At 43.1% G+C, this 26184-nt stretch overlaps 1 protein-coding gene and 2 long non-coding RNA genes across 52 annotated transcripts in view; 2 read left to right on the top strand and 1 right to left on the bottom strand.

The window, feature by feature from the left end:
- Positions 1-2134: 2134 nt before the first annotated feature.
- Positions 2135-26184, top strand: part of LOC127010379 (AMP deaminase 2-like) — a 44394-nt gene continuing 20344 nt past the window's right edge. For 47 of the 50 annotated variants that reach the window (XM_050829874.1, XM_050829885.1, XM_050884675.1 and 44 more), the window contains exons 1-5: positions 2135-2263; positions 5354-5883; positions 22489-22675; positions 23107-23254; positions 23949-23972. In XM_050829874.1, the coding sequence (XP_050685831.1) occupies positions 5799-5883; positions 22489-22675; positions 23107-23254; positions 23949-23972 (444 nt within the window). In that variant the 5' untranslated portion in view covers positions 2135-2263; positions 5354-5798. The remainder of the gene's footprint in view (positions 2264-5353; positions 5884-22488; positions 22676-23106; positions 23255-23948; positions 23973-26184) is intronic. The other 3 variants (XM_050829915.1, XM_050829906.1, XM_050829896.1) reach the window with 1 other exon arrangement.
- Positions 2271-3224, bottom strand: LOC126980249 (uncharacterized). The gene is made up of 3 exons (XR_007733003.1): positions 3082-3224; positions 2784-2935; positions 2271-2634 (listed from the first exon to the last, which is right to left on the bottom strand). It is a non-coding gene; the product is annotated as an uncharacterized LOC126980249 (long non-coding RNA).
- LOC126980245 (uncharacterized) lies at positions 3737-5198 on the top strand. Its single transcript, XR_007732995.1, has 3 exons — positions 3737-3863; positions 4270-4854; positions 4996-5198. It is a non-coding gene; the product is annotated as an uncharacterized LOC126980245 (long non-coding RNA).

Here is a 26184-nt window from a genome sequence, read left to right as displayed (position 1 = left end):
GAAAAGATTGCGTAAAAAGGGAGGAAGGAAAAAAAGAGGGAGGGAAAGATATCTCTCTCACACACACACACACACACACACACACACACACACACGTACGTCACAGCCGCTGCCTCACGGTCGTCGTTCCTTCAAAGACTTGTCGCGGAACAGGTCAAGCGTGTTAGGACGGGAGGGAAGGGATAGAAAATGTGTGTGTGTGTGTGTGTGTGTGTGTGTGTGTGTGTGTGTGTGTGTGGATGTATGTATATGTGTCTGTGTGTTGTTATGCCTGTGCTTCTACTACTACTACTACTACTACTACTACTACTACTACTACTACTACTACTACTACTACTACTACTACTACTACTACTACTATTCAGATTAAAGAAGGAAAGGAAGAAGAAGAAGAAGAAAGAAGAAGTAGAAGAAGAAGACACTGAAGGAGTAAAAGTAGGAAAAGAAAAAAAGAAAAAGAAAAGAAGTAGAAGACGAAGGTAGTAGAAAAAAAGAAAAAGAAAAAGAATAGCAGTAACGACAATAAAAGCAAAAGAGCAAACTTAACAACAACGACGACAACAACAACAAAAAGCACAACAAACACATACAAAAAAAAAAACATTAGCCCTCACACGAACCAAACCAAACGAGAATAGAAGAGTATAGCAAACCACATATCACCACCACCATCACCACCACCACCACCACCACCACCATTGTCACCACCACCACCAGCACCACCAGCTCTTTGTCTAGTCACCGCTCCTCGCCCTGATGCGCTACACCCCCCCACGAGGCACACACAACAGACTCTCAATTGACTCCTCACACGCTCAACACCCCGCCACAGGTCTGTTACAGTGACCCCAACACTAAGGAATGAACACACACACACACACACACACACACACACACACACACACACACACACACACACACACACACACGTTATTATAGGCGGCAGTGGCTGGGTTAGTGCCTTGACCCCTCTCTGGCACCCTCTCGCTCGTTCTCTTCCTCTATAAAAAAGTCTACCTGTATTATACTCTTCGTCACTCTTCCTCCATCTTACCTCCCTATCACCACTCGCTCTCTCGCTTCCTTTTTGTTATACTTTCTTGTCAACTCTCCTTCATCACACTTTAACTCCCCCCCCCCCCTCCTCCCTTTCACCCCCATCACACGGAAACATGAAAATACAGGCAGCATAAAGCCTATTGGCATATTTTTTGGTTGCCTTCTTTAGTGATTTAACCTGCAGGAAAACACTTCAGTACTACTACGTTCAGTTTACTCCTGTACCAACAAAGGAACGATCGATTCAGTTAGTAAAGAGTTGGTGGTTTTTGCACTTAGTCCTTCTACAGGAAAGTTGTTCCAGTGGCGGATGACTCGACTTGAGAAAACACTCCTGCCAATGTCTGCACTACTTCGCCTCTCTTGAATAGATAGACCTTTATGTTTAGTTCTTCATTTGGTTTGTAGCTCATGGAACTTGACGGAGGAGGAGGAGGAGGGACCTGTGGGTACAAGGAAGGTGCAATGGCACTCACTCGAGACCCCAAAGAGGGCACACCAGGCCATGGCGACAGGTGATGCCTCTACCTTACATTTAAATTCTCCCTTGTCAGGCCTAGAATAGCACTGAGAGGAAGAAGGAGGAGGGGCATGTGTATAGGGGAACAGACTGGCACTCCACTTGGCACCGTTCCGGGGGAGCCTCGCTAGACAAGGGGCGGAAGAGGTGCCAGGTGGAGGAGGAGGAGGAGGAAGAGAGAGGTAAAGAGGAGAGCCAATCATTCGTATGCCATGTGGACTAGGGAGGGAAGGGAGGGGGAGGTGGTGAGGAGGAGGAGAGAGACGAGAGGATGAGGGAGGAGAGAGAGACTGGGGAATGGAGAGGAAGAGTGAGGGAGAGGGGAGAGGAAGAAGAGGAAGGGGTAATGGTTGGGGGAAGAAGAGTAGGAGGTGAAGGGTGGGAAAGGGGTAGAGGGGAAGAAGAGGGAGAGGCGAGGGATGGGGAGGGGAAGAGGGAGAAGAATGAGGGGGGAGGAATGGGGAGGGGGAGTGGAAGTTTGAGGATGTGAGGGATAGGGGAGAGGAGGAAGAGTGAGGGGTAAGGGGGGAGAGGAGAGTGTCATCAGTGTGCCAGGCTGGGAGCGTTTATCTTGCACCCTCACGTTCTCCTGCACAACACCTTCGCCCTCTCCGCCGTCAGTGTGTCTGTGTCCCGGCGAGAGAGAGAAGTGTAAAGCGTCTCCCACAAGCTTCTTTGGCCCAAGTAGTGATTCGCCTCGGTTCGCGCGTGTTTTATAAGGGGCTGAGGCTGTAATAAGCAGAGACAGAGAAGCTGCAAAGAACTAGCATCTAATTGCCGTTTCTTGATACCTCTTGCGTCAGTCTTCGGGCTATTAGTGATACGCTGTGCCTCGCTTTGCTGTTTACTTTCTCGCCCGTGTATACAAGAGGCTTAGGCAGTGAAAAACAGAGACAAGAAAGCATTACCAACTTCACTGCTTACCTCTTGCGTTAGTCTTTGGCCCAGTATTGATTCGCTGTGCCTCGTTTTGTTGTATACTTTCTCGCACGTGTATACAAGCGTCTATGGCAGTGAAAAACAGACAAGAAAGCATTACCAACTTCACTGCTTACCTCTTGCGTTAGTCTTTGGCCCATTAGTGATTCGCTGTGCCTCGTTTTGCTGTATACTTTCTCGCACGTGTTTACAAGCGTCTATGGCAGTGAAAAACAGAGACAGCTAAGAACTATACGAACTTCTATTGTCTACTACTTCTGTCTACCTCCTGCGTTAGTCTTTGGCCCAGTATTGATTCGCTGTGCCTCGCTTTGCTGTATACTTTCTCGCACGTGTTTACAAGCGTCTAAGGTAGTGAAAAACAGAGACATCTAAGAACTCTACGAACTTCTATTGTCTACTTCTACTTCTGTCTACCTCCTGCGTTAGTCTTTGGCCCAGTATTGATTCGCTGTGCCTCGTTTTGCTGAATACTTTCTCGCACGTGTTTACAAGCGTCTAAGGTAGTGAAAAACCGAGACAGCTAAGAACTCTACGAACTTCTATTGTCTACTTCTATCTACCTCCTGCGTTAGTCTTTGGCCCAGTAGTGATTCGTTGTGTTTCCTTTTGTTATACCATACGTGTTTACAAGCGTCTGAGAGAGTGAGAGACAGAGACAGCGAAGAACAAGAATTTTCCTCCGTTTTTCTTACGAGTTCATTCGTTACTTTTGTCTCATTGAAGTGTATGATTATCTCCGCTTTGGTATACTCTCCCACACGTGTTTACAAGTGGTTAAGAGAGAGAGAGACAAAGGCTGAATAAGAAGCATTTTTTAACCTTTTCTTGATATCTCTCACGTAAAGAACTGTAAAGAACTAGTAACATCCGTCCTTGTCTGAATACCTCCTGGCCCGCGGTAGTCTGCTCCTTGCCTTCCCGAGCACGTCCTCACCTCTAACCACACGAGTCCAGCGTTGCCAGACCGTCGTGCTCAGTCTGTCATATTTCCCGATTTTCAACCCCAAAGATGTCTCCTGGGCCACAATAACGAGATGTATTTGTAGTTATCGTTAGAATGGTTAATTATTGTTGCTTCCTGGTGATATTTATGGGTGAGAAGGAGGAGAATGTGATGCTCCAAGTACGATAATCTGGCAACGGTGCATACGACAGGAATCCGAAGAGAACGCGTGTCACCAGATCTTGCGTCATCCTGCAGGCCTGAGCGGTGCATGCGTTTGGCAGTACAATGAGGCGGTGCATGCAGACAGAGACCCATTGTGCATGCTGTCTTTGTTGCCACCGGTCTTGTCTTGAAGTGCAACATAAACAGTATAATTCTCAGTTCGTCGTATGAGAGGTAAAACGGGTAGGCCTACTGAGGGGTGCCGATAGAGAGCCATAGTGCATTCTCTCCTTACTGGCACCGATCTTGGTTTTGTAACGCCTTGAATTGCAACATAAACAGTATAATTCTCAGTTCGTCGTATGAGAGGTAAAACGAATAGGCCTACTGAGGGGTGCCGATAGAGTGCCACAGTGCATTCTCTCCTTACTGGCACCGATCTTGGTTTTGTTAACGCCTTGAATTGCAACATAAACAGTATAATTCTCAGTTCGTCATATGAGAGGTAAAACGGGTAGGCCTACTGAGGGGTGCCATAGAGTGCCACAGTGCATTCTCTCCTTACTGGCACCGATCTTGGTTTTGTTAACGCCTTGAATTGCAACATAAACAGTATAATTCTCAGTTCGTCATATGAGAGGTAAAACGAATAGGCCTACTGAGGGGTGCCGATAGAGTGCCACAGTGCATTCTCTCCTTACTGGCACCGATCTTGGTTTTGTTAACGCCTTGAATTGCAACATAAACAGTATAATTCTCAGTTCGTCATATGAGAGGTAAAACGGGTAGGCCTACTGAGGGGTGCCGACAGAGAGCCATAGTGCATTCTCTCCTTACTGGCACCGATCTTGGTCTTGCAGTGCTCTTAACGCCTTGAAATGATAGCAGTCAAACAGTAGAATCTCAGTTATCAGTTACTATATGGTCTTGAAGCGGTTCGATTGAGTATGGAGAGAGAGCCATAGAGAGAAATTGTACTGTAGTGCCTTCCGTCCTTACTGGCACCTGTCTGTTAATTTCTTGTCGCTGCGAAGTGCCAAACACACACTCATTTCCTCGTTTATATTAGACTGTGCCAAAGCGGGGTGGTGAAGCGGTAAAAAGCAATAGAAGGCAAGGAAGTGAACTCTAGTGCCCGTCCTTACTGGCACCCTCTCTCCTTTGGTCTTGTTCCTGCGGAGTGCCACATACACACTCATCTCGTATTAGACTGTGCCAAAGCGGGGTAGGTGAAGCGGTAAAAAGCAATAGAAGGCAAGGAAGTGAACTCTAGTGCCCGTCCTTACTGGCACCCTCTCTCCTTTGGTCTTGTTCCTGCGGAGTGCCACACACACACTCATCTCGTATTAGACTGTGCCAAAGCGAGGGTGGTTGGTATAGCGGTAAAAAGAGAGAATGTGTACTGTAGTGCCTACCGTCCTTACTGGCACCCTCTCTCCTTTGGTCTTGTTCCTGCGGAGTGCCACACACACACTCATCTCGTATTAGACTGTGCCAAAGCGAGGGTGGTTGGTATAGCGGTAAAAAGCAAGAACGTGAACTCTACTGCCTTCCGTCCTTACCTGCACCTGTCTGTTAATTTCTTGTCGCTGCGAAATGCCAAACACACACTCATTTTAGACTGTGCCAAAGCGGGGCATGGTGAAGCGGTGAATAGCGGTAAAAAGCAGGAAAGGAAACTGCACTTCTTTTCGTCCTCATTGGCACCGATCTTGTCTCCACAGTGCTCCGGTTGCCTTGAACTGCCGTAGATACTCTCAACCCCTTGTAAGACTGTAGTGCCATAGGTGGTGAAGCGGTACAGAAAGCAAGATAAAGAAGCGTTGGAACAAGAAAGGAAACTGTATTGTACCTTCCGTCCTCACTGGCTTTGTTCTGCTCTGCCTTACCTTATCGAACTGTTACAAATTTTCAGCTCCTCGTAAGACTGCCGAAGGTGGTGAAGCGGTACAGAAAGCAAGATAAAGAAGCGTTAAAAGAAGAAAGGAAACTGTAGTGCCTTCCGTCCTTACTGGCACCGATCATGTCCTGTTTTCGCTGCTGAGTGCCACATACCCACACTCTCAAGCTCATCGTGACGTGCTGTGCAAGAGAGTTTCTGCGACGCTTCGTTTTGCGTGCGTGTGTGTCCACGAGTTCTTACCGCGGCACATCACCACCACCACCACCATGTCCTACCGCAGCACCTCCACCGCCGGCAACTACACCGAGCCCATAGACGACGGCCGCCTCTTCGCCCTGTACCCACGACAAGGTAGAGGAGTGGAGAGGGGAAGAAGAGGGGGATGATAGTGTGGTGAGGGAGAGGGAGGAGGAAGAGGAGAAAAATGGGAGGAAGAAAGTGGGGGGGAGGAAGAATGGGGAAAGTGTGATGAGGATGAGGAAAGGGGAAGGGGAGAGGAATGGGGATGGGGAATAAAGGGAAAGGGAAGATGGGGTAAGGATGAAGAGGAGGAGGAATAAGAAGAGAGAGAGAGAGAGAGAGAGAGAGAGAGAGAGAGAGAGAGAGAGAGAGAGAGAGAGAGAGAGAGAGAGAGAGAGAGAGGAGGAGGAGGAGGAGGAGTAAAAAAATGATAAGGAGAAGAAATAAGAGGAAATAAGAAAGGAAGAAGAGAGAGAGAGAGAAAGAGAGAGAGAGAGAGAGAGAGAGAGAGAGAGAGAGAGAGAGAGAGAGAGAGAGAGAGAGAGAGAGAGAGAGAGAGAGAGAGAGAGAGAGAGAGAGAGAGAGAGAGCGCGGTAGGGGAGGTCGCGGGAAATCCCCAACCTCCTAATATTTTTGTTGGCAAGTTTTGGTATTGCTGTCAAGGAATATTCGCTCTCTTGCGGCTCTTTCCTTTGTTTCCTTTCTTGTTCACAGGCAGATAAAGATAGAGGAAGATAAAGGAGTTATGTTTATCTATGACTGACTGATTCTTTTTTTTTTTCTTAATTTCTGACTCATTTAGGGTGCCAATATACGAGTCTGTGGTGGTGTCAGTAACGTAAGAAATATACTCACTTAAAAATCCTTCCTGGCTGATTAATTTGTTTACTTTGTTTTTGTTATTAATTTCTGGTTCGTTTGGGATGGCCATGGTGGTGGTGTTAGTAACTTTAAAAATCCTCCCTGGTTGATATCTGTTTTTGTCCTTAATATCTAACCCGTTAATTGCATCAAAGGTGGTATCGATAACTTAAATCTTCCCTGAATGAGTCTTTGGTTTTTATTTACTGACTTCTGGTTCGTTTGGAATGTCTGTGGTGGTGTTAGTAACTTCAAAAACCCTCCCTGGTTGATATCTGTTTTTGTCCTTAATATCTAACCCGTTAATAGCGTCTAAGGTGGTATCGATAACTTAAATCTTCCCTTACTGATTCTTTGTTTCGTATTACTGACTTCCGGTTCGTTTGAAATGTCTGTGGTGTTAGTAACTTCAAAAATCCTCCCTGGTTGACATCTGTTTTTGTCCTTAATATCTAACCCGTTAATTGCATCTAAGGTCGTATCATTAACTTAAATCTTCCCTGAATGATTCTCTTGTTTTTATTACTGATTTATGCGCGCGTCTCACTCGTTGAACGGAAAGCAGATCATATGAAGGCCTTGAACTGTGGCGCTCGCTGCTGAAGTGAGGTCAGCGACACACACAGAAAAGCGAGAGAATTGCTAGTGAATTGGGTGTTTCTGCGCTTTTCCCAGGCATACGTGTGAAGGAAAAAAAATTGACCACATTGCTCTCTCTTTGAATTTTAGTTTGAAAAGTTGCCTCAAAACGCCTGAATAATTGGTCGATGCGAGGCAAGTATGTCGCTCAAGCCCCGTTCACAATGTACCGACTCTGGGTCACGACAACTCTAAGCGCGGTATTACATGACTGTCGCTTCTCACATTATCTATTTCTAAAGGTCAAAGAGTGGGTCAATTAGGTTATAATGAGTGTTTCTACAGGTTCATGGTACAGAGGAAGGGTCACATTATCACCAGGGTCATAGAACTGCTCCTGGAAATGCCCACAACTCATACGAAAGCCTTGTCAAATTAGTGTTCTTGGGCAATGAAATGTCTTCTCATACGACCCTCCAGACTCGAGGTATAAGAGGTCATGGGTGTGAATTGTTGATGTGAAAGGGTCGCACATGGTCGGAAAAGAGGTCTAGAAACGATCGCCGGAATCTGATATGGCACAGTGTGAAGGGAGCTAAGGGTCATACTTTAAAACATCTCGTCGCCCAAGTTCACATATTTGACATGGCTTTCATAGGAGCTGTAGGCCTTTCCAGGGGTAGTTTTATGACCCTGGTGGTAGTTTGACCCTTCTTCTGTGCCATGAATCTTAAAAAACACTCATGAAAACTAGATTGATGCCCTCTTTGACCTTTAGAAGTAGTTGATGTGAGAAGCGATGCTGTCTTAAAATACGGCCCTAAAAGTCACTGGGTTGTCGTGGCCCACAGTGTGAACGGGGCAAAAAAAGGGCCGTATTTTAAAACATTTCGGCGCCCAAGTTCACCTATTTGACAAGGCTTTCCTAGGAGTTTGGGGCATTTCCTGGGGTAGTTTTATGACCCTAGTGGTAGTTTGACCCTTCCTCTGTACCGTGAGCCTAAAGAAACACTCATTAGAAACCGATTGATGCCCTCTTTGACCTTTATAAATAGTTGATGTGAGAAGCGAAAGTGTCTTCCCTTTCTTTCCTCCTCATCTTTCCTCTCCCTTACACTCCTTTCCCTCTTCTTCCCTTTCTATCCTCCTCGTCCTCCTCCCTTTCTGTCCTCCTCATCTTCTTCCTCCCTTCGTCTCCTCTCCCTCTCTATCCTCCTCCTCCTTTTCCCTTCCCGTCTTCTCCTCTGCTTCCTTGTACCTCACTTCAGCAGGGAGCGACACAATTCTTCCTTCTGACATATTTAATCGCTGCCAGGGGTCAATAGCTCTCGTTTAACTTCACATGTCGCGTCCCACTCGTTAAACATAAGTGGGACAAACAACTTAATTCCTTCTTCGTTTTCAGTGCCCCTTAATTAAGTTGTCAGGCTCCGTCCCACTTTTTAAACTGAAATAGGATGATAAGATAATATATTTGATTCCTTCCTCGTACTCAAGACGTTAAACCTTCCCCTTCCTCTTCCAGCCCATCTCTCTCCGTTTCTCTTCGTCCTCCTCGTCCGCTTCCCTTCCCGTTTTCCTCCCTTCCTCTCCTCCCTATTCCTTGTCCTCTCCGTCCTCCTCCCCTTTCTATATCCTCCTTGTCCTCTTTCCTCTTTCCTCTTCTCTTTGTATTCCCTTTCTATCTTCCTCGTCCTCCTCATTTCCTCCTCCCTTCGTATCCCCTCCCTTTCTATCCTCCTCCTCCTCCCTTCCCGTCCTCTCCTCTGCCTCCTCGACTTGATCACGTGACCAACAGACTAAGATATAAATAGATCACTACATCGCCGGGTTTCACGAAGGGGAGAGCCATACACCTGCCCTTACTTCCCCTCACCTCCTCCCCTTTCCGTCACTCCCTCCCCTTACCCTTCTCAACCCCACCCCCGGAGCAAGGTCGCCGGTCTTACATAAACAGCCAAGTCACTGAAGCCGGGATTGAGATAGTGAGGTTAGCCTTTTCTTGTTTACCGCGAGGACAAGGACGAAGGGATTATAGTAATGTTTGGTGATAAGATGAAATATGAGAATGCCGCCCCCGAACTTTTCCTGTTGCATAATAGGGTGACATACTTACACTCTGAAGACTTCCGTAAGAACTGCCCGAAACAAGTCACGATAGCTGGTAAGGATGATTGCAAAGGAGTTTAATTAAGGTTGCGTAACAGGGTGACATACTTAAACTTTGAAGACTTCGCTAAGAACTGCCGAAAACCAGGCACGATAGCTTCTTAGGGTGACTGCAGTGGAGCGCTATCAAGGTTGCGTAATATGTTGAAATACTTTACCATGAAGACTTTCCTTGAGAACCGCCCAAAACAAGACACACAAGACACATGAGGTAAGGGATTTGGGTTATGATTTACGATAAGATGAATCACCGCCAAGCTTCATTGTAGGCTGTACGCGTGTCCTTGAAGGCTTCCCCAAGAACTACCCCCAAAAATAGGACGCAATAGCTACGAGAGAGGGTGGCCATTAAGAGATTTTGGGTCGCATCATAAGACACTTCGCCGCCCAAGAACACATATTTGACAAGGCTTTCGTAGGAGTTGTGGGCATTTCCGGGAGTAGCTTTATGACCCTGGTGGTAATGTGACCCTTCTTCTGTATCGTGAACCTCAAGAAACACTTATTAGAACCCGACTGACCCCCTCTTTGACCTTTAGAAATAACTGATGTGAGGAGCGAAGGTGTCTCATAATACCGACCTTTGTGTATGATTTAGGAAAAGGTCCAATACTGCCGAGTTTCATACACTTCAATACTGCCGAGTTTCATACACTGCAATATTGCCGAGTTTCATACACTGCAATATTGCCGAGTTTCATACACTGCAATATTGCCGAGTTTCATACACTTCAATACTGCCGAGTTTCATACACTGCAATACTGCCGAGTTTCATACACTTCAATACTGCCGAGTTTCATACACTGCAATACTGCCGAGTTTCATACACTGCAATATTGCCGAGTTTCATACACTTCAATACTGCCGAGTTTCATACACTGCAATATTGCCGAGTTTCATACACTTCAATACTGCCGAGTTTCATACACTGCAATACTGCCGAGTTTCATACACTTCAATATTGCCGAGTTTCATACACTTCAATACTGCCGAGTTTCATACACTTCAATACTGCCGAGTTTCATACACTTCAATACTGCCGAGTTTCATACACTGCAATACTGCCGAGTTTCATACACTTCAATACTGCCGAGTTTCATACACTTCAATACTGCCGAGTTTCATACACTTCAATACTGCCGAGTTTCATACACTTCAATACTGCCGAGTTTCATACACTTCAATACTGCCGAGTTTCATACACTTCAATACTGCCGAGTTTCATACACTTCAATACTGCCGAGTTTCATACACTTCAGTACTGCCGAGTTTCATACACTTCAATACTGCCGAGTTTCATGCACTGCAATACTGCCGAGTTTCATACACTTCAATACTGCCGAGTTTCATACACTTCAATACTGCCGAGTTTCATACACTTCAATACTGCCGAGTTTCATACACTTCAATACTGCCGAGTTTCATACACTTCAATACTGCCGAGTTTCATACACTTCAATACTGCCGAGTTTCATACACTTCGGGATGTCATTGAAGACTTTCCCCAAAACTGCCCCCGATAAAGGACGCAATAGCTGGAAGGCTTTGTTTTGTTTATGACTTACAACAAAACGAAACACTGTCGAATTCCATAAACTCTGCAGGATACAGTATATAAAGACTTTCCTGAAGACTTTCCTAGAAATGCACCAAAACTCTCCTAAAACAAGCGCCTTAGTTATAACGATGACCGGAAAGGAGCTTTTTTTTAATGCACAACATCACGTACTACCAAAATGACTCTCTTGAAGGACAGTTAAAGATTTTCCTGAAGACTAGAAAGGCTTGAAAATTCCCCCCAAATTAGTGGCAACATTTTTTATGTTAACCGGAAAGGAGTTTTTATATAGTACATCACGACATAACGAAATAACTCTCTTGAACGTCGGTTAAGGATTTTCCTGACGACTAGAAAGGCTTAAAAATTCTCCCAAAATTAGTTGCAACACTTTTTTTATGGGAAACTGAAAAGAGTGTTTGAACATCACGACATAACGATATGATTCTCTTAACACAGTTAAAGCCTTTCCTGGAGACTAGAAATGCATAAAAACTCTCATATAACCAAGCGCAACAGTTACAACGGGAGCCAGAGAGATTATGTATTTCACCACATTACGCAACACTTATGAAAGACACCCAACAAAGACGCGCGAAACAAGACTTTGATGGCTAACGAGGCAACCACTGCACGTTTTTAGAATACTCCAGGAAAAAAAAGATGAAGCTGTTACCGCAAGGGAAGACGCAACGTTACCTTTCCGGTCTGGCGGGTGAGAGAGCGGAGGGCGCGGGGAGGGGGTGGGGGATAAGACCTCTTAGAAATGCCTTTTGGCCCATGACGCAATCGTGGCGCGGCGTGGCTCGCGTGACGGAGGTCTGGCACTGGCAGTCGTGTCTGGAACGTGACAGCGTGTGGTGGACGAGGAAATACCGCTCACCTTGGAATCATTAAACTTGAATAGACGCTAAACACGAAAACGCGGGCGGTGTGGTGGAGGAAGGAAAGAAGGGGAAGTAATACTGTCTTGTTTTTGGTAAGTAAAACACCTCATACGAACGAAGGAATATATGTAAGCGATAACCGATAAATGTGAACAAACGTTAAACAGGGATCTGACGGACTTGCTCATCCCTCTCTGTCCTGCCCCTCCCATATTTACAGGGATACGCGGTCGGTAGGCGAAGGGAAGGAAAGAAGGAGTAGTGTCGTGTTTGGTAAGTGGGAAACCCCATGCCATACACCTGGGCGATGGAATGTATGTAGGTAAAAGGTAACTGATAAAAGGAACAAATGTTAAACTCAGAAACGAGATGAAGCGGAGGGAAGGAAAGAAGGGGAAGTAGTGTATTGTGTTTGGTAAGTAGGAAACCTCATGCCATACACCTGGACGATGGAATGTATGTATAAGGTGACTGATAAACATGGACAGACGCTATACAGGGATACGCGGTTGGTAGGCAAGGGAAAGGAAAGAAAGAGAAGTAGAGTCTATTGTTTGGTAAGTAGGAAACTCCATGCAATACACCTGAACGATGGAATGTATGTATAAGGTCACTGATAAACATGGACAAACGCTATACAGGGATACGTGGTCGGTAGGCGAGGGAAAGGAAAGAAAGGGAAGTAGAGTCTTGTGTTTGGTAAGTAGGAAACTCCATGCAATACACCTGAACGATGGAATGTGTGTATAAGGTCACTGATAAACATGGACAGACGCTATACAGGAATACATGGTCGGTAGGCGAGGGAAAGGAAAGAAAGGGAAGTAGACTTGTGTTTGGTAAGTAGGAAACTCCATGCCATACACCTGGACGATGGAATGCATGTATAAGGTCACTGATAAACGTGGACAAACGCTAAACAGGAATACATGGTCGGTAGGCAAGGGAAAGGAAAGAAAGAGAAGTTGAGTCTAGTGTTTGGTAAGTAGGAAACTCCATGCAATACACCTGAACGATGGAATGTGTGTATAAGGTCACTGATAAACATGGACAGACGCTATACAGGGATACGTGGTCGGTAGGCAAGGGAAAGGAAAGAATGGGAAGTAGACTTGTGTTTGGTAAGTAGGAAACCTCATGCAATACACCTGGACGATGGAATGTGTGTATAAGGTCACTGATAAACATGGACAGACGCTATACAGGGACACGCGGTTGGTAGGCGAGGGAAAGGAAAGAAAGAGAAGTTGAGTCTAGTGTTTGGTAAGTAGGAAACTCCATGCAATACACCTGAACGATGGAATGTGTGTATAAGGTGACTGATAAACATGGACAAACACTATACAGGGATACGTGGTCGGTAGGCAAGGGAAAGGGAAGAAGGGGAAATAGAGTCTTGTGTTTGGTAAGTAGGAAACTCCATGCAATACACCTGAACGATGGAATGTGTGAATAAGGTCACTGATAAACATGGACAGACGCTATACAGGGATACGTGGTCGGTAGGCGAGGGAAAGGAAAGAAGGGGAAGTAGATTTGTGTTTGGTAAGTAGGAAACTCCATGCAATACACCTGAACGATGGAATGTGTGTATAAGGCCACTGATAAACATGGACAGACGCTATACAGGGATACATGGTCGGTAGGCAAGGAAAGGAAGTTGAGTCTAGTGTTCCATGCAATACACCTGGACGATGGAATGTTGATAAACATGGACAGACAGTCACTGACGATGGGAATGTGTGAATAAGGTGACTGATAAACATGGACAAACACTATACAGGGATACGTGGTCGGTAGGCGAGGGAAAGGAAAGAAAGGGAAGTAGAGTGTAGTCACCTGAACGATGGAATGTGTGTATAAGGTCACTGATAAACATGTACAAACGCTAAACAGAATAGACGCTAAACACGGATAACGCGGTGAAGGGGAGGAAAGTACTTATATACCATCTTGTGTTTGGTAAGTAGGAAACCTCATGCCATATAATACACCTGAACGAAGAAATGTATGCATAAGGTGATTGATTAACGTGGATGTAATTTCATAAGCTGTTTCCTGTGATTAAAAGCGAGAACATTATTTTTTTTTCCGATTATATGTTTGAGCAATAAAACAAAAGACAATGGTAGGAAAGGTCAGTCTTGTATGTCCGGTATTTTAAGATACTTTCTCTTCTCACATCAGTATTTCTAAAGGTCAAAGAGGGGATCAATCGGGTTCTAAAGAGTGCTCCTTTAGGTTCACGGTGCAGAGGAAGGGTCAAACTACCACCAGGATCATAAAACTACCCTGGAAATGCCCACAACTCATACGAAAGCCTTGGCAAATGTGTGTTTCTTTAGGTTCACAGTACAGAGGAAGGGTTAAACTGTCACCAGGATAATAAAACTACCCCTGGAAATGCCCACAACTCCTATGAAAGCCTTGGCAAATGTGTGTTGCTTTAGGTTCACGGTGCAGAGGAAGGGTCAAACTACCACCAGGATCATAAAACTACTCGTGGAAATGCCCACAACTCCTATGAAAGCCTTCTCAAATGTGTGTTGCTTTAGGTTCACGGTACAGAGGAAGGGTCAAACTACCACCAGGAGCATAAAACTACTCCTGGAAATGCCCACAACTCCTACGAAAGCCTTGTCAAGTGTGTGTTTCTTCAGGTTCACGGTACAGAGGAAGGGTCAAACTACCACCTGGGTCATAAAACTACCCCTGGAAATGCCCACAACTCCTATGAAAGCCTTGTCAAATGTGTGTTTCTTTAGGTTCACGGTACAGAGGAAGGGTCAAACTACCACCAGGATAAAAAAACTACTCCTGTAAATGCCCACAACTCATACGAAAGCCTTGGCAAATGTGTGTTTCTTCAGGTTCACGGTGCAGAGGAAGGGTTAAACTACCACCAAGATCATAAAACTACCCCTGGATATGCCCACAACTCCTACGAAAGCCTTGGCAAATGTGTGTTTCTTCAGGTTCACGGTACAGAGGAAGGGTCAAACTACCACTAGGGTCATAAAACTACTCATGGATATGCCCACAACTCATACGAAAGCCTTGTCAAATGTGTGTTTCTTCAGGTTCACGGTACAGAGGAAGGAACAAACTACCACTAGGGTCATAAAACTACTCATGGATATGCCCACAACTCATACGAAAGCCTTGTCAAATGTGTGTTGCTTTAGGTTCACGGTACAGAGGAAGGGTTAAACTATCACCAGGATAATAATACTACTCCTGGAAATGCCCACAACTACAAAAGCCTTGTCAAATGTGTGTTTCTTCAGGTTCACGGTACAGAGGAAGGGTCAAACTACCACCAGGATCATAAAACTACCCCTGGAAATGCCCACAACTACGAAAGCCTTGGCAAATGTGTGTTTCTTTAGGTTCACGGTACAGAGGAAGGGTCACATAAAACTACTACTGTAAATGCCCACAACTCCTACGAAAGCCTTGCCAAATAGGTGTTTTTGGGTTACGAAATATCTTGTAGTACGACCGAATATCTTTTCTTCTCTTGTTTTATGATGTAATTTTAACGTATTTTTTCCTTAATATTTTTTCTCACTTAATTGATTTTTTTTTGTCTTGTCTTTTCTTTTTTCTTCTTTTGTTTTAGTTTTCGCTTCTTGTATAATCTTTTTCTTAAGGATTTCTTCTTCTTTGCTTCACTTATCTTTTTCTTATCTTTTTAGTTTATTTTTTCATTATTCATATTTTCATTCTGTATTTATTTCTTTAATTTTTGCTCAGTTTTGTTGCTCTTTTTTTTTCATTGTTACTGTATTGATGTTCGTTTGTACGTGCGTTTTCTTCTTTCTTTGATTATTTGTTTCCTTGTCTTTGTCTTTGCTTGTTTCTTTCTTTCTTTGTTTCTTTGCACCTGTCTGTCTGTTTCTCTTTTGTTTATTATTTTCTTTGTTCTTTTTTTTTTTTACTTTTTCTTTCTTTCTCTCTATCTTTGGTTTTTTGTTTGTTCCTTTCTTTCTTTCCTTTTCTTTCTTTGTTCCTTTCTCTCCTTGTTCCTTTCTTTCTTTGTTCCTTTCTTTCTTTCCATGTTCCTTTCTCTCCTTGTTCCTTTCTCTCCTTGTTCCTTTCTTTCTTTGTTCCTTTCTCTCCTTGTTCCTTTCTTTCTTTCCTTGTTCCTTTCTTTCTTTGTTCCTTTCTCTCTTTGTTCCTTTCTCTCCTTCCTTGTTCCTTTCTCTCCTTCCTTGTTCCTTTCCTTCCTTGTTCCTTTCTTTCCTTTTCTTTCTTTGTTCATTTCTCTCCTTGTTCCTTTCTTTCTCTCCTTGTTCCTTTCTTTCCTTGTTCCTTTCTCTCTTATCGTCTACTCATGTTTATTTATCTCTCTTTCTTTGTGTCCTTGTTCTTTTGTTTCTATTTCGTGGCCTTTCTTTTCTTCAGGGTTTCGTGGTGGTCTCGTGTGAAAGGGAAGAAAGAAAAGAAGGGAAGAAAGAAAGAAAAAAACAATGAGGGTAGTGATATTTATTGATGCCTTTATTGATGTTTTTATTTATTTATTTATTTATTTATTTATTTATTTATCTTCCTGTTAAAAGCGTTAATATCCACAGTGAACTAGAATGAGCAGGTGTTTGTGTCACGTGAATTAGGTTGACACACACACACACACACACACACACACACACACACAGGAAAGAAAAGTGCACAAAGGCTTCAGGTATATTTAGTCGAGATAAATGTACAGTGTGTGTGTGTGTGTGTGTGTGTGTGTGTGTGTGTGTTGTCCTTTATTTTTATTGTTGTTGTTGTTGTTGTTGTTGTTTTCTTTCTGGTGATATTGTTTTTATCATTTATATCTTTGGTCTTTTTTTAATCAGCATATTCATCATCATCATCTTCCCCTTCTTATTATTATTATTATCATCATCAGCATCTTCTTCTTCTTCTTTTTGTTCTTTTTGTTCTTCTTGTTCTTGTTCTTCTTCATCATCATCATCAGCCTCTTCTTCTTCTTCTTTTTCTTCTTCTTTTTCTTTTTCTTCATCTTTTTCTCCTCCTCCTCCACATCTCGCCAGGTGGGCCAGGTGAGGGCAGCGGCGTGCAGCTGCCTCCTCTCAATCAGCCAGGTAGAGGCGGCCATCAGCGCGGGGGAGCTATTTATACCTGCCTACACTCGCGTCAATACAGCTACTTATATACCTCCTTTTTTATCAACCTTCTATTCTTACCTTTTAATTTTTGGCTCCTTGTATAATCTTTTTTTTTATGGTTTCGTCCTTTCATCATTTATCTTCATCAGTGTTCTTTTTCTTTGAGTTAATGTTCCGTTTATTATTTTTTTTAATGCCTTCGACTTCTACCTTCAATATTAATACCAATAGTCGACGATTCACGCTGCAGTATATACCTAGTCAGTTGTTGTTGTTTTATTTTTCTTGTTTTGTTTTGTTTTGTTTTTTTCTTGAACACACTCGATCCAGTACAATAGTTTAGCCTGTTGTCAGAGAGAGAGAGAGAGAGAGAGAGAGAGAGAGAGAGACCTTGGAGGCATGTCAATCCGTTCGTTCAGTCGGCAACATGCGGGAGGTGAGTGACAGACAGACAGACAAGCATGCAGACAGACAGACAGACACAGACACAGTGAGAGAAAAGCAAGGGAACGAAAAAGCAGAACAAAAAGACAGACAGACAGACGGACAGACACAGACACACAGGAACAAAAAAAAAAGCTAGACAATGAAAAAAACAGAACACACACACACACACACACACACACACACACACACACACACACACACACACACACACACACACACACACACACACACACACACACACACACACACACACACACACACACACACAGACAAGCCAGCAAATTGACAGTTATTTTAATGCGCGAGTCACGGCACCGTATCCGCAGCGTGACGAACATGTGTTATATAAGCGTGACGCAGCGCCGGTGTGGGTCAGCGCCGAGGGGAACATTCTTGGCTTCGTGTGTGGCTATTAGGCAGGGGGAAAGAGGTGGCAGATATCTGGAGAGGTCCGCTTTCTCTCTCTCTCTCTCTCTCTCTCTCTCTCTCTCTCTCTCTCTCTCTCTCTCTCCCCCCCCCTATCTATTTATTTGTCTATTTTCCTGTTGTGTAGAATCTTTTCCTCGCATCTCCGTAAAAAAAAAGTTAAAATGAAAGCATGATCATATTTCCGTAAAAGTTAAATAGAATGCACATAATCACTGTTTAAGAAGTTCTACGTGTTTTGAGAGTATCTTTCTACCATTTCCCTCTCCTTCCTTCCTTCCTTCCTTCCTTCCTTCCTTCCTTCCTCCTTTCTCGTGAGTCTACAAAACCTTTCACGACAGCGGTTTTATTTACTACTATCGATAACTTTGTGCATTTTTTTCAGCTTCCTTTCACGGCAGACTCTTGTTACGGTTAGGGAGGTCGTGAGAGAGAACTTAACCTTGCAACATTTTTTTTTTCAGCGCTTATATATATTATTCTTTTAGTTCCTCCTAGAAATGCGATGATAATCCTTCCTCTAGCAAAGATTACAGAGGTCAGTGTGGCCGTGACGGAGAATATAACCTTGCTACATTACTACTTTTTTTTCCCACTTTATCAGCAACTGGGTGTGCATTTGTTTTAGTCCCTCCTAGAAATACGAGAATGATAGTTAACCACAGACTTCAGAGGTCAGCAAGGCCATAAAAGTAGTTCCTAACCTTGAAACACTCCAATTTTTTCCACGTTATCAGCGGTTTTACGTATTTCTTTTAGTTACTCCTTGAAATACAAAAACTAAGGTGATAATGTTTCCTTCCTCCCAGCAAAGACTACAGAGGACAGTGAGGTCTTTACGAATAATATAATCTTGCAACATTACTACTTTTTTTTCCTTTTTATCAGCAACTGGGTGTGCATTTGTTTTAGTCCCTCCTAGAAATACGAGAATGATACTTAACCACAGACTTCAGAGGTCAGTAAGGCCATGAAAGTAGTTCTTAACCTTGCAACACTTCTATTTTTTCCACGTTATCAGCGGTTTTGCGTATTTCTTTTAGTTCCTCCTTGAAATACAAAAACTAAGGTAATAATGTTTCCTTCCTCCCAGCAAAGACTACACAGTGTCGCCGTGACGAAGAATAAAACCTTGCAACATTACTACTTTTTTTTCCACTTTATCAGCAACTGGGTGTGCATTTGTTTTAGTCCCTCCTAGAAATACGAGAATGATACTTAACCACAGACTTCAGAGGTCAGCAAGGCCATGAGAGTAGTTCCTAACCTTGAAACACTCCTATTTTTTCCACGTTATCAGCGGTTTTGCGTATTTCTTTTAGTTCCTCCTTGAAATACAAAAACAAAGGTAATAATGTTTCCTCCCAGAAGGACTACAGAGGACAGTGAGGTCTTTACGAATAATATAACCTTGCAACATCAGTATTATATTTTCCATTTTATCAGTATTCCTTTAAGTCCTTCCTAAAAAAAATCAACCACCCCCTCTCCACCCGCACCACCACCACCACCACCACCAGCAAATACTACATAGGTCAGTGAGGCCGTGACGAAGTGTATATAGCCTAAAACATGCACTCTATTTTTACCTGCTACGTGTGTGTCTGTGCCGTTGACAGTATTGCTTTTCCCTGTCAAAGAGAGAGAGAGAGAGAGAGAGAGAGAGAGAGAGAGAGAGAGGAGAGGAGAAGGAATAAAAGATGAAAAGGAGGAGGAAGAGGAGGAGAAATGAGAGGAAAGAAGGAAGGAGAATGAAGAAGAAAAAGTAGAAGAAAAGAGGAAGAAGACAGAGAGAGAGAGAGAGAGAGAGAGAGAGCGTGGGGTCCATAGTAGCACGCAATAGAGTCAAGCAGTTTATTTTTATCCACTCTGTCTTCTGCTTATTTTTTTTATATGTTCCGTCTTCTTAGCGTCTAGTGTTATTTACTCATTGTTATCTGTTTGTTATTTTGTTCTTAAGTGCTGCCTATTACGTTGGTAGGCTGCCTTGAAGGACCGCTTGGACGACCCCAGACCGTAGTGGCGCAGGCGAATTTTATTTACAGTGGGTGCCGTGATGTATATTTTTTTTTTCTACAGGAGAGGAGACAGTGCAAGGGCGTTTAAAAATAAGTAAACTGACTAAATCAAGGCCTTTATTTATTTTTTTTAGCACTTGTCCCCTACCATTGTATCTTCTTAGTTTCCTGGTGCTACTTACACATGTATCCTTAGTTGTATAATCACACTCTGTGCTGCCTGGGGGTTGGGATGGCATGCTCCTCCCTTCTCCTTCGTTGTTTACTTGCAACAATAAACTATCAGTCAATCAATCAATAATGAGAAAAAAAAGCCCGCTACTTACTGCTCCTTTGTATGACTCTTGTTGTTATGTCTTAGCCTTTATTGTCATCCGCATCGTCTTTTGTTTATTGTTATCTACTCAGTCTTCTTCGTTTTTTGTTGTTATCTCTTTGCTTTATGTATTGTTATCTTTCCCTGCGTTTATTGTTATCTCCATCTTCTGCCTATTCTCTGTTATCTTCGTTGCGTCTGTTACCATCTGTTTATTGTTATCTGTTTACCGTTTTATGCGTATTGCTATCTGTCTTAGTGTTCATTGTCATCTCTTCACTCGTGTGCTTACTGTTATCTGCTTACTGTTATCTGTCTTGGCTTTTATTGTAGTTTTCTCTACAACAAAGAAGACAACTCAAGGGCACAAAAAACAGGAAACAATAATAATAAGATAAAAGCCCGCTACTCGCTGCTCCCAAAAATGATCCAGAGAGGTGGCCGAAAGAGGGGTCAGTTCCGGGAGGAGAGGAGGAGAGTCATCTGTTTATTTAGCGTGCGGCGTCAAGGTCGTTTGGGGATGTTCCTTTGGGCGCCACGTGTCAGGCAGTTCCCAAGCAGACCAAGTAGTGTTACAATGCCAACGCCTCAACCTCGCCTCGTGCCAAGCTGCGAGGGAAAGGGGGACGAGGAGGAGAGGGGAGTTATGGCGTAGTAGCATTGTTTGTCGTTAGTGTGTATATAATCACGTCGTTACTGTGTGTGTTTGTAGTATCTATGATGGAGTGTTATTCAGACCAAGATCTCTTTAACTATGTATATATGGACTGGTGTAGCTCTTCTCGTAGTGAGTTAAAGAGATTTTGATTTAGACAGCAACGGTATTTTATTATTTTTCGTAGGTTCGGCGTCGTGAAGTAATATTAGCAATGGTCATAGCTAGTCAGTCAGTCAATCAGCCAGTCAGCGAGTCAGTCAATCAGCCAGTTACTCATTCAATCAGTCAGTCAGTCGATCAATCAGTCAGTCGTTCAGTTAGTCAGTCACTCAGCCGGTCAATTAATCATTCAGTCTGTCAATCATTCAGTCTATTAATCAATCAGTCATTCAGTCAAACCGTCAATTAGTCAGTCAGTCAGTCATCCAGACAGTCAATCAATCATTCAGCTAGTCAATTAGTTAGTCAGTCAATCAGCCAGTCAGTCATCAGTCGGTCAGTCAGCCAGTCAATCAACCAGTCAGTCAATCATTTATTCAGTCAGTCAGTCATTCAACCAGTCAGTCAATCAGCCAGGTAACCATTCAGTCAGACAGTCAATTAGTCAATTTTTCAGCCAGTAAGTCAATCACTCAATTATTCAGCCAGGCAGTCGGTCAATCATCCAGCCAGCCAATCATTTAATCAGTCAACCAGTCAACCACTCAATCATTTAGGCAGTCAACTGGCAAGTCAACAAACTCATCGTGCCTAAAGATCCTCAAATCCGTGACCGCTTTGAATATTTAATTTCGCAACGCATGCATGAACGTTTGTGTCAATAAAAACTGGAGGGAACTCGATTTGCTGGTTAAGAAAGTGTGTAAATAAAAGAATAACGGTAGTAATGATAATAATGATAATAATAATAATAATAATAATAATAATAATAATAATAATAATAATAATAATAAAAATGAAGTAAAGCGCTCAATTTATTTTTTTGCACGACACTTTCCCTTTATCACTTACTTAGGAGAGACAGACAGACAAATACACAGATAGATCGTCAAACACAAAAAAAACAGAGAGAGAGCGCGAGCGTGGTAGTGCAAGCAGTAGTGTGGCCCAAAAGTTATGGTGAAAGTCTACGGATTTAGCGCGCGGCATTTCATTTACTACACACGCCCACCCAACGGCGCCAAACCCAGGGGTCCCTCCGGGCAAGTCTCCATGTAGGCCCCTTCCCATCCTTATTACTTTGATACTGTACTGCTACATAATATAAATCTACTACTACGTACTGTACTAATACCCCACCATGTAATTTCAACATCATTTACATCAAATACATCAATTATAGATTTTGTCCAAATTAAACAAATTAAGTCATGACTTTTGGAACCGATTAATTACATATACTATGATAACTCAAAATTATCTATTAACTTTATGGGTGTACTTATGGGTGTGGGTGGATGTATTTCCTTAGTTATAATAATACTATAACTAACAAAATACATTTAGAGATTACTCCTAAACCTACGTATTATGCAGGGTTAGAATTAAGCTCATGTCTTCATAATTATCTACTTTTATTCAGCGTATCTTTATGATATGTGTTTGTGTGTGTGTGTGTGAGAGAGAGAGAGAGAGAGAGAGAGAGAGAATCACTAAAATACCTGCATCCTTTTTTCCAGGCAGTGAGAGTCCAGTCTTCGGCCACGGGGGGTTCCGGGTGGATCCAGCCTTGCAGGACATCGAAGCCATGATGGAGTCGGAGGGTTCGCCGCGCGCCAACAAGATCTCGGCGCCGTACGAGGTGCCGCAGTTCCCCATCGAGCAGATCGAGGACAAGCTGAAGCTGCACCGTCACCTGAGTGCTATGTTAGTCTCTCTCTCTCTCTCTCTCTCTCTCTCTCTCTCGCTCTCGCTCTCGCTCTCGCTCTCTCTCTCTCTCTCTGCAGTATATGAATTGTCTTTTGGTAACTTCTTCAAAGGTTGCAATAGTTTCTTTTTTTTTCCTTCAGCTAATAATAAATGCCAAAAGTTCATTTTCCTGTATGCCATCAGGAAATTAAGGTGTCATGGGGTTTTATATCTAGTCAGCCTTCTATTCACTCATCTTATTACAATAAAGAGAAAAGAAAAGGTCATTTACCCCCCACATGAGTAGATCAAATCAACAACCATCAGACATTTCTTACACTTAAGTTTGATATTAAGGAAAAATACTCCCTGATTAACTGTCAGTGAACTAGACCCAAGTTAATGACTCCTAGGTCTTCAACAATCTCTTTCTTCCCTCATGCATGCAGTGTCCTCCCCAGAGTGGAGCGCCAGTCCAGGTATGAGCCATCAGAGACTGCCGCCGATGAAAATGATGCCAAGACCTTTGATCTGGACGAGGCCGACCACACTCCCCACTACCAGCGCGTCTACATCAGCGGCGAGGAGACCGCCAGCGTAAGTGTTTTGACCTGTAGAGTCTTGGTGACCTGATGCCTGAATGGCCCTGTGTCTTGAATGCCAGTGCCTATAAGGTGCCTCAAACCCAGAGTCATGATGAAGGGTGCCAACAGTCTCCTATGTCCAGCTGTTTTTTGTTGCCTATGCTATCTTTTTTTTGTGTGTGTGTGTGTGTGTGTTTGTGTGTGTGTGATCTTGGTTGAAGTATAAGGATGAGTGTAGGCTACTTGGTACTTCATTATATCCTTTTGCCCAAACTGTTATTTGTTTTATAATCTCAAGAGACAACGAGAAGCCATGAGAGGTCACCGGCAGCCTTCTTTGATTCCTCGTTTCTTTTTTTTTAAGACCTTGAGCTGCCTCCTTTCCCATAAAAGAAATGCCCAGCAGCTTTCTCCTTCCTCTTCACCATTGGGGCATCATCTTAACCATGTGTAATAAACTGATTCTGTTGTGCTCACACCCACATTTTAAAACAAGTCTTTTTCAGCATTACCAGTGGGCCCACCTGAGCTGATGAATGGTTTATTGGTAGACTAGTAAGTAGCTTCTCCCATAACCAATCTTTCTTGCTTTTTTCTGTCTCTCCACTAATGAGCCCCAACTTGCATATTCTGGGTTCAGCTCTTTCGTAAAATGGAAGTGTTGTTGTGGTGATAATGTATCTCTCACTCCCCTCTATGCTACACAGGAGAAGCAGGAAGTCATGGGGCAGGTAAGAGGATATTATGTCCCGTGGACCCCCATTGTACCTCCCCGACTTCCCATGTCTGTGCCCTGCTCCTCCGCTCCTCTCCCTGCCATGAGTCGGTGCTTGCTTCTGTAATCTCCTCTTCTTTGTTCCCTCATTGTCCTTGTGGCTGAGTTTGCTGGAGGCTTGGAGTTATGCTGTCTTGTTCTGCTGATCCCTTGCATTCCCAAACCCTACTGACCTGTAGCTGATTTGGTATGTCTTGTCCTCTCTTCCCTAATACTATTCTTTCTCTCCAAAAGTTAAGTTTTTAGGGGAAGTAGTTCCCTGCCATAGAGATGCTCTGTGTAGGATCTTTCCCTATAGCACAAGAATGTCATGAATCCTTTGTCTTCTTCATGTCCTGATACACTTTGTCTCCAGGAACTGTCTTGTCTCTGTACGTGGCCTGAACCCTGCATTGTGGAATGGTTGAACCCTCGCGGCTGTCACTTTCTCGTCTCCTCTAGATAGATCTTTGTCCACCACTTCCTGTGCCTCACTTCATCCCTGTTAAAGTGTCTCCTCACTGTACTAGTTTGGGATGTTTTTGTTTTTGCCCTAATGTCTTTTTTCATGTTGTTTAGTCTGGGTCTGAAGGATTCTAGGAAAGGCTCCCTGACTCAGAGAGAGAGTTATGAGAGGAGTAAGGTGAAAAATATATTGAGAAATATGAATACTGAAGAGGAGGAAAAGATAGAGGAAGAAGTAGATGAAATAACTAGATTGGGAAGATATGAGGAAGGAAAAAACAAACCACTAAAGATAAAGGTAAGGTCCCAAATGGCAGCAGAAACTATACTAAATAGGTCATGGACACTAAACAACTCTGAAGAATATAAGCAAATATATGTGAGGAGAAATATGTCACTTTATGACATAATATCATGCTCTAGAAATACAAGAAAAGTTCCCTTAGAATGAAAGAGAGCAAACATTGTACCAATTTATAAAAGTGGAGATAAAACTGAACCACTAAATTATAGACCATTTTCTTTTACAAGTGTAGTGCGCAAGATTTGTGAAAGTATAATAAAAAAAAGCAATGGGTTGAACATTTAGAAAAGGAAAACATGATAAATGAAGGACAGTTTGGATTTAGAAAAGGGAAATCGTGTGTCACCAACTTACTTGTTTCTACTCAAGAGCAATAGACGTGGTGCAAGAGAGAGAAGGATGGGCTGATTGTGTATATTTCGATTTGAAAAAGCTTTTGACAAGGTTCCGCACAAAAGGTTAAACTGGAAACTACAGCAGTGGGGAGGAATGGACGGAAAGGTTATCGAGTAGATGAAGGATTACTGAACAGGAAGAGAAATTAGAATGGTGATTATTGAGGAGAAATCAGATTGGAGGAGAGTAGAGAGTGGAGTTCCCCAAGGCTCAGTTCTGGCACCAATAATGTTCATAATATATATAAACGATATGCCAAAGGGTATAAAAAGTTATATGAGCCTTTTTGTAGATGAAGCGAAGTTAATAAGAAAAGTGAGGATGGAGGAAGATTGTGAGGAGCTGCAAAAAGACCTGAACAGAGTATATAAATGAAGCCAGTTATGGGAGATGGATTTTAATGCAAACAAGTATACCATGTTATGGAAATGGGGAAAAATAAAAAAAGACCAAGGAAAACATACAGGATGGGAGAAAAAACCTAGAGGTGGTACATGAAGAAACAGATTTGGGAGTAACGATGCAAGACACATTATCCCCAGAAAAACACATAAACAAGCTATTTGGAGAAACCTACAGGATGATGTATAATATAAGGGTGTCATTCCATTTTACGGACAAAGAAATGATGAAGAAAATAATAACAATGAGAAGACCAAAGCTTGAATATGCTGCAGTTGTGTGGTCGCCTCACAAAAAGAAGGATATCAGAAAGCTGGAAAGGATACAGAGAATTGCAACTAAAATGGTCCCAGAACTCTCGAATATGACGTATGAAGGCAGATTGAGGGAGATGGACTTGACGACACTGGAACAAAGAAGGGAGAGAGGAGATTTGATCAACGCTGTATAAGTTGGTAAATAAGTCTGATGAGGTGGATAGAGATGATCTCTTCTTAACTGCAAGAATGCAGGGGCTGAGAGGACATAGGAAGAAACTTAATAAAGGAACCTGTTTGAGTGACTTAAAAAAGTATAGTTTTCCACATAGAAGTGTTAACACATGAAACAGCTTGCAGGAAGA

The sequence above is a fragment of the Eriocheir sinensis genome, chromosome 4, assembly GCF_024679095.1.
Source record: "Eriocheir sinensis breed Jianghai 21 chromosome 4, ASM2467909v1, whole genome shotgun sequence".
NCBI lineage: Eukaryota > Metazoa > Arthropoda > Malacostraca > Decapoda > Varunidae > Eriocheir > Eriocheir sinensis.
Note: the sequence above shows the minus strand (reverse complement) of the source record. Positions and strands in the feature narration are given on the sequence as shown.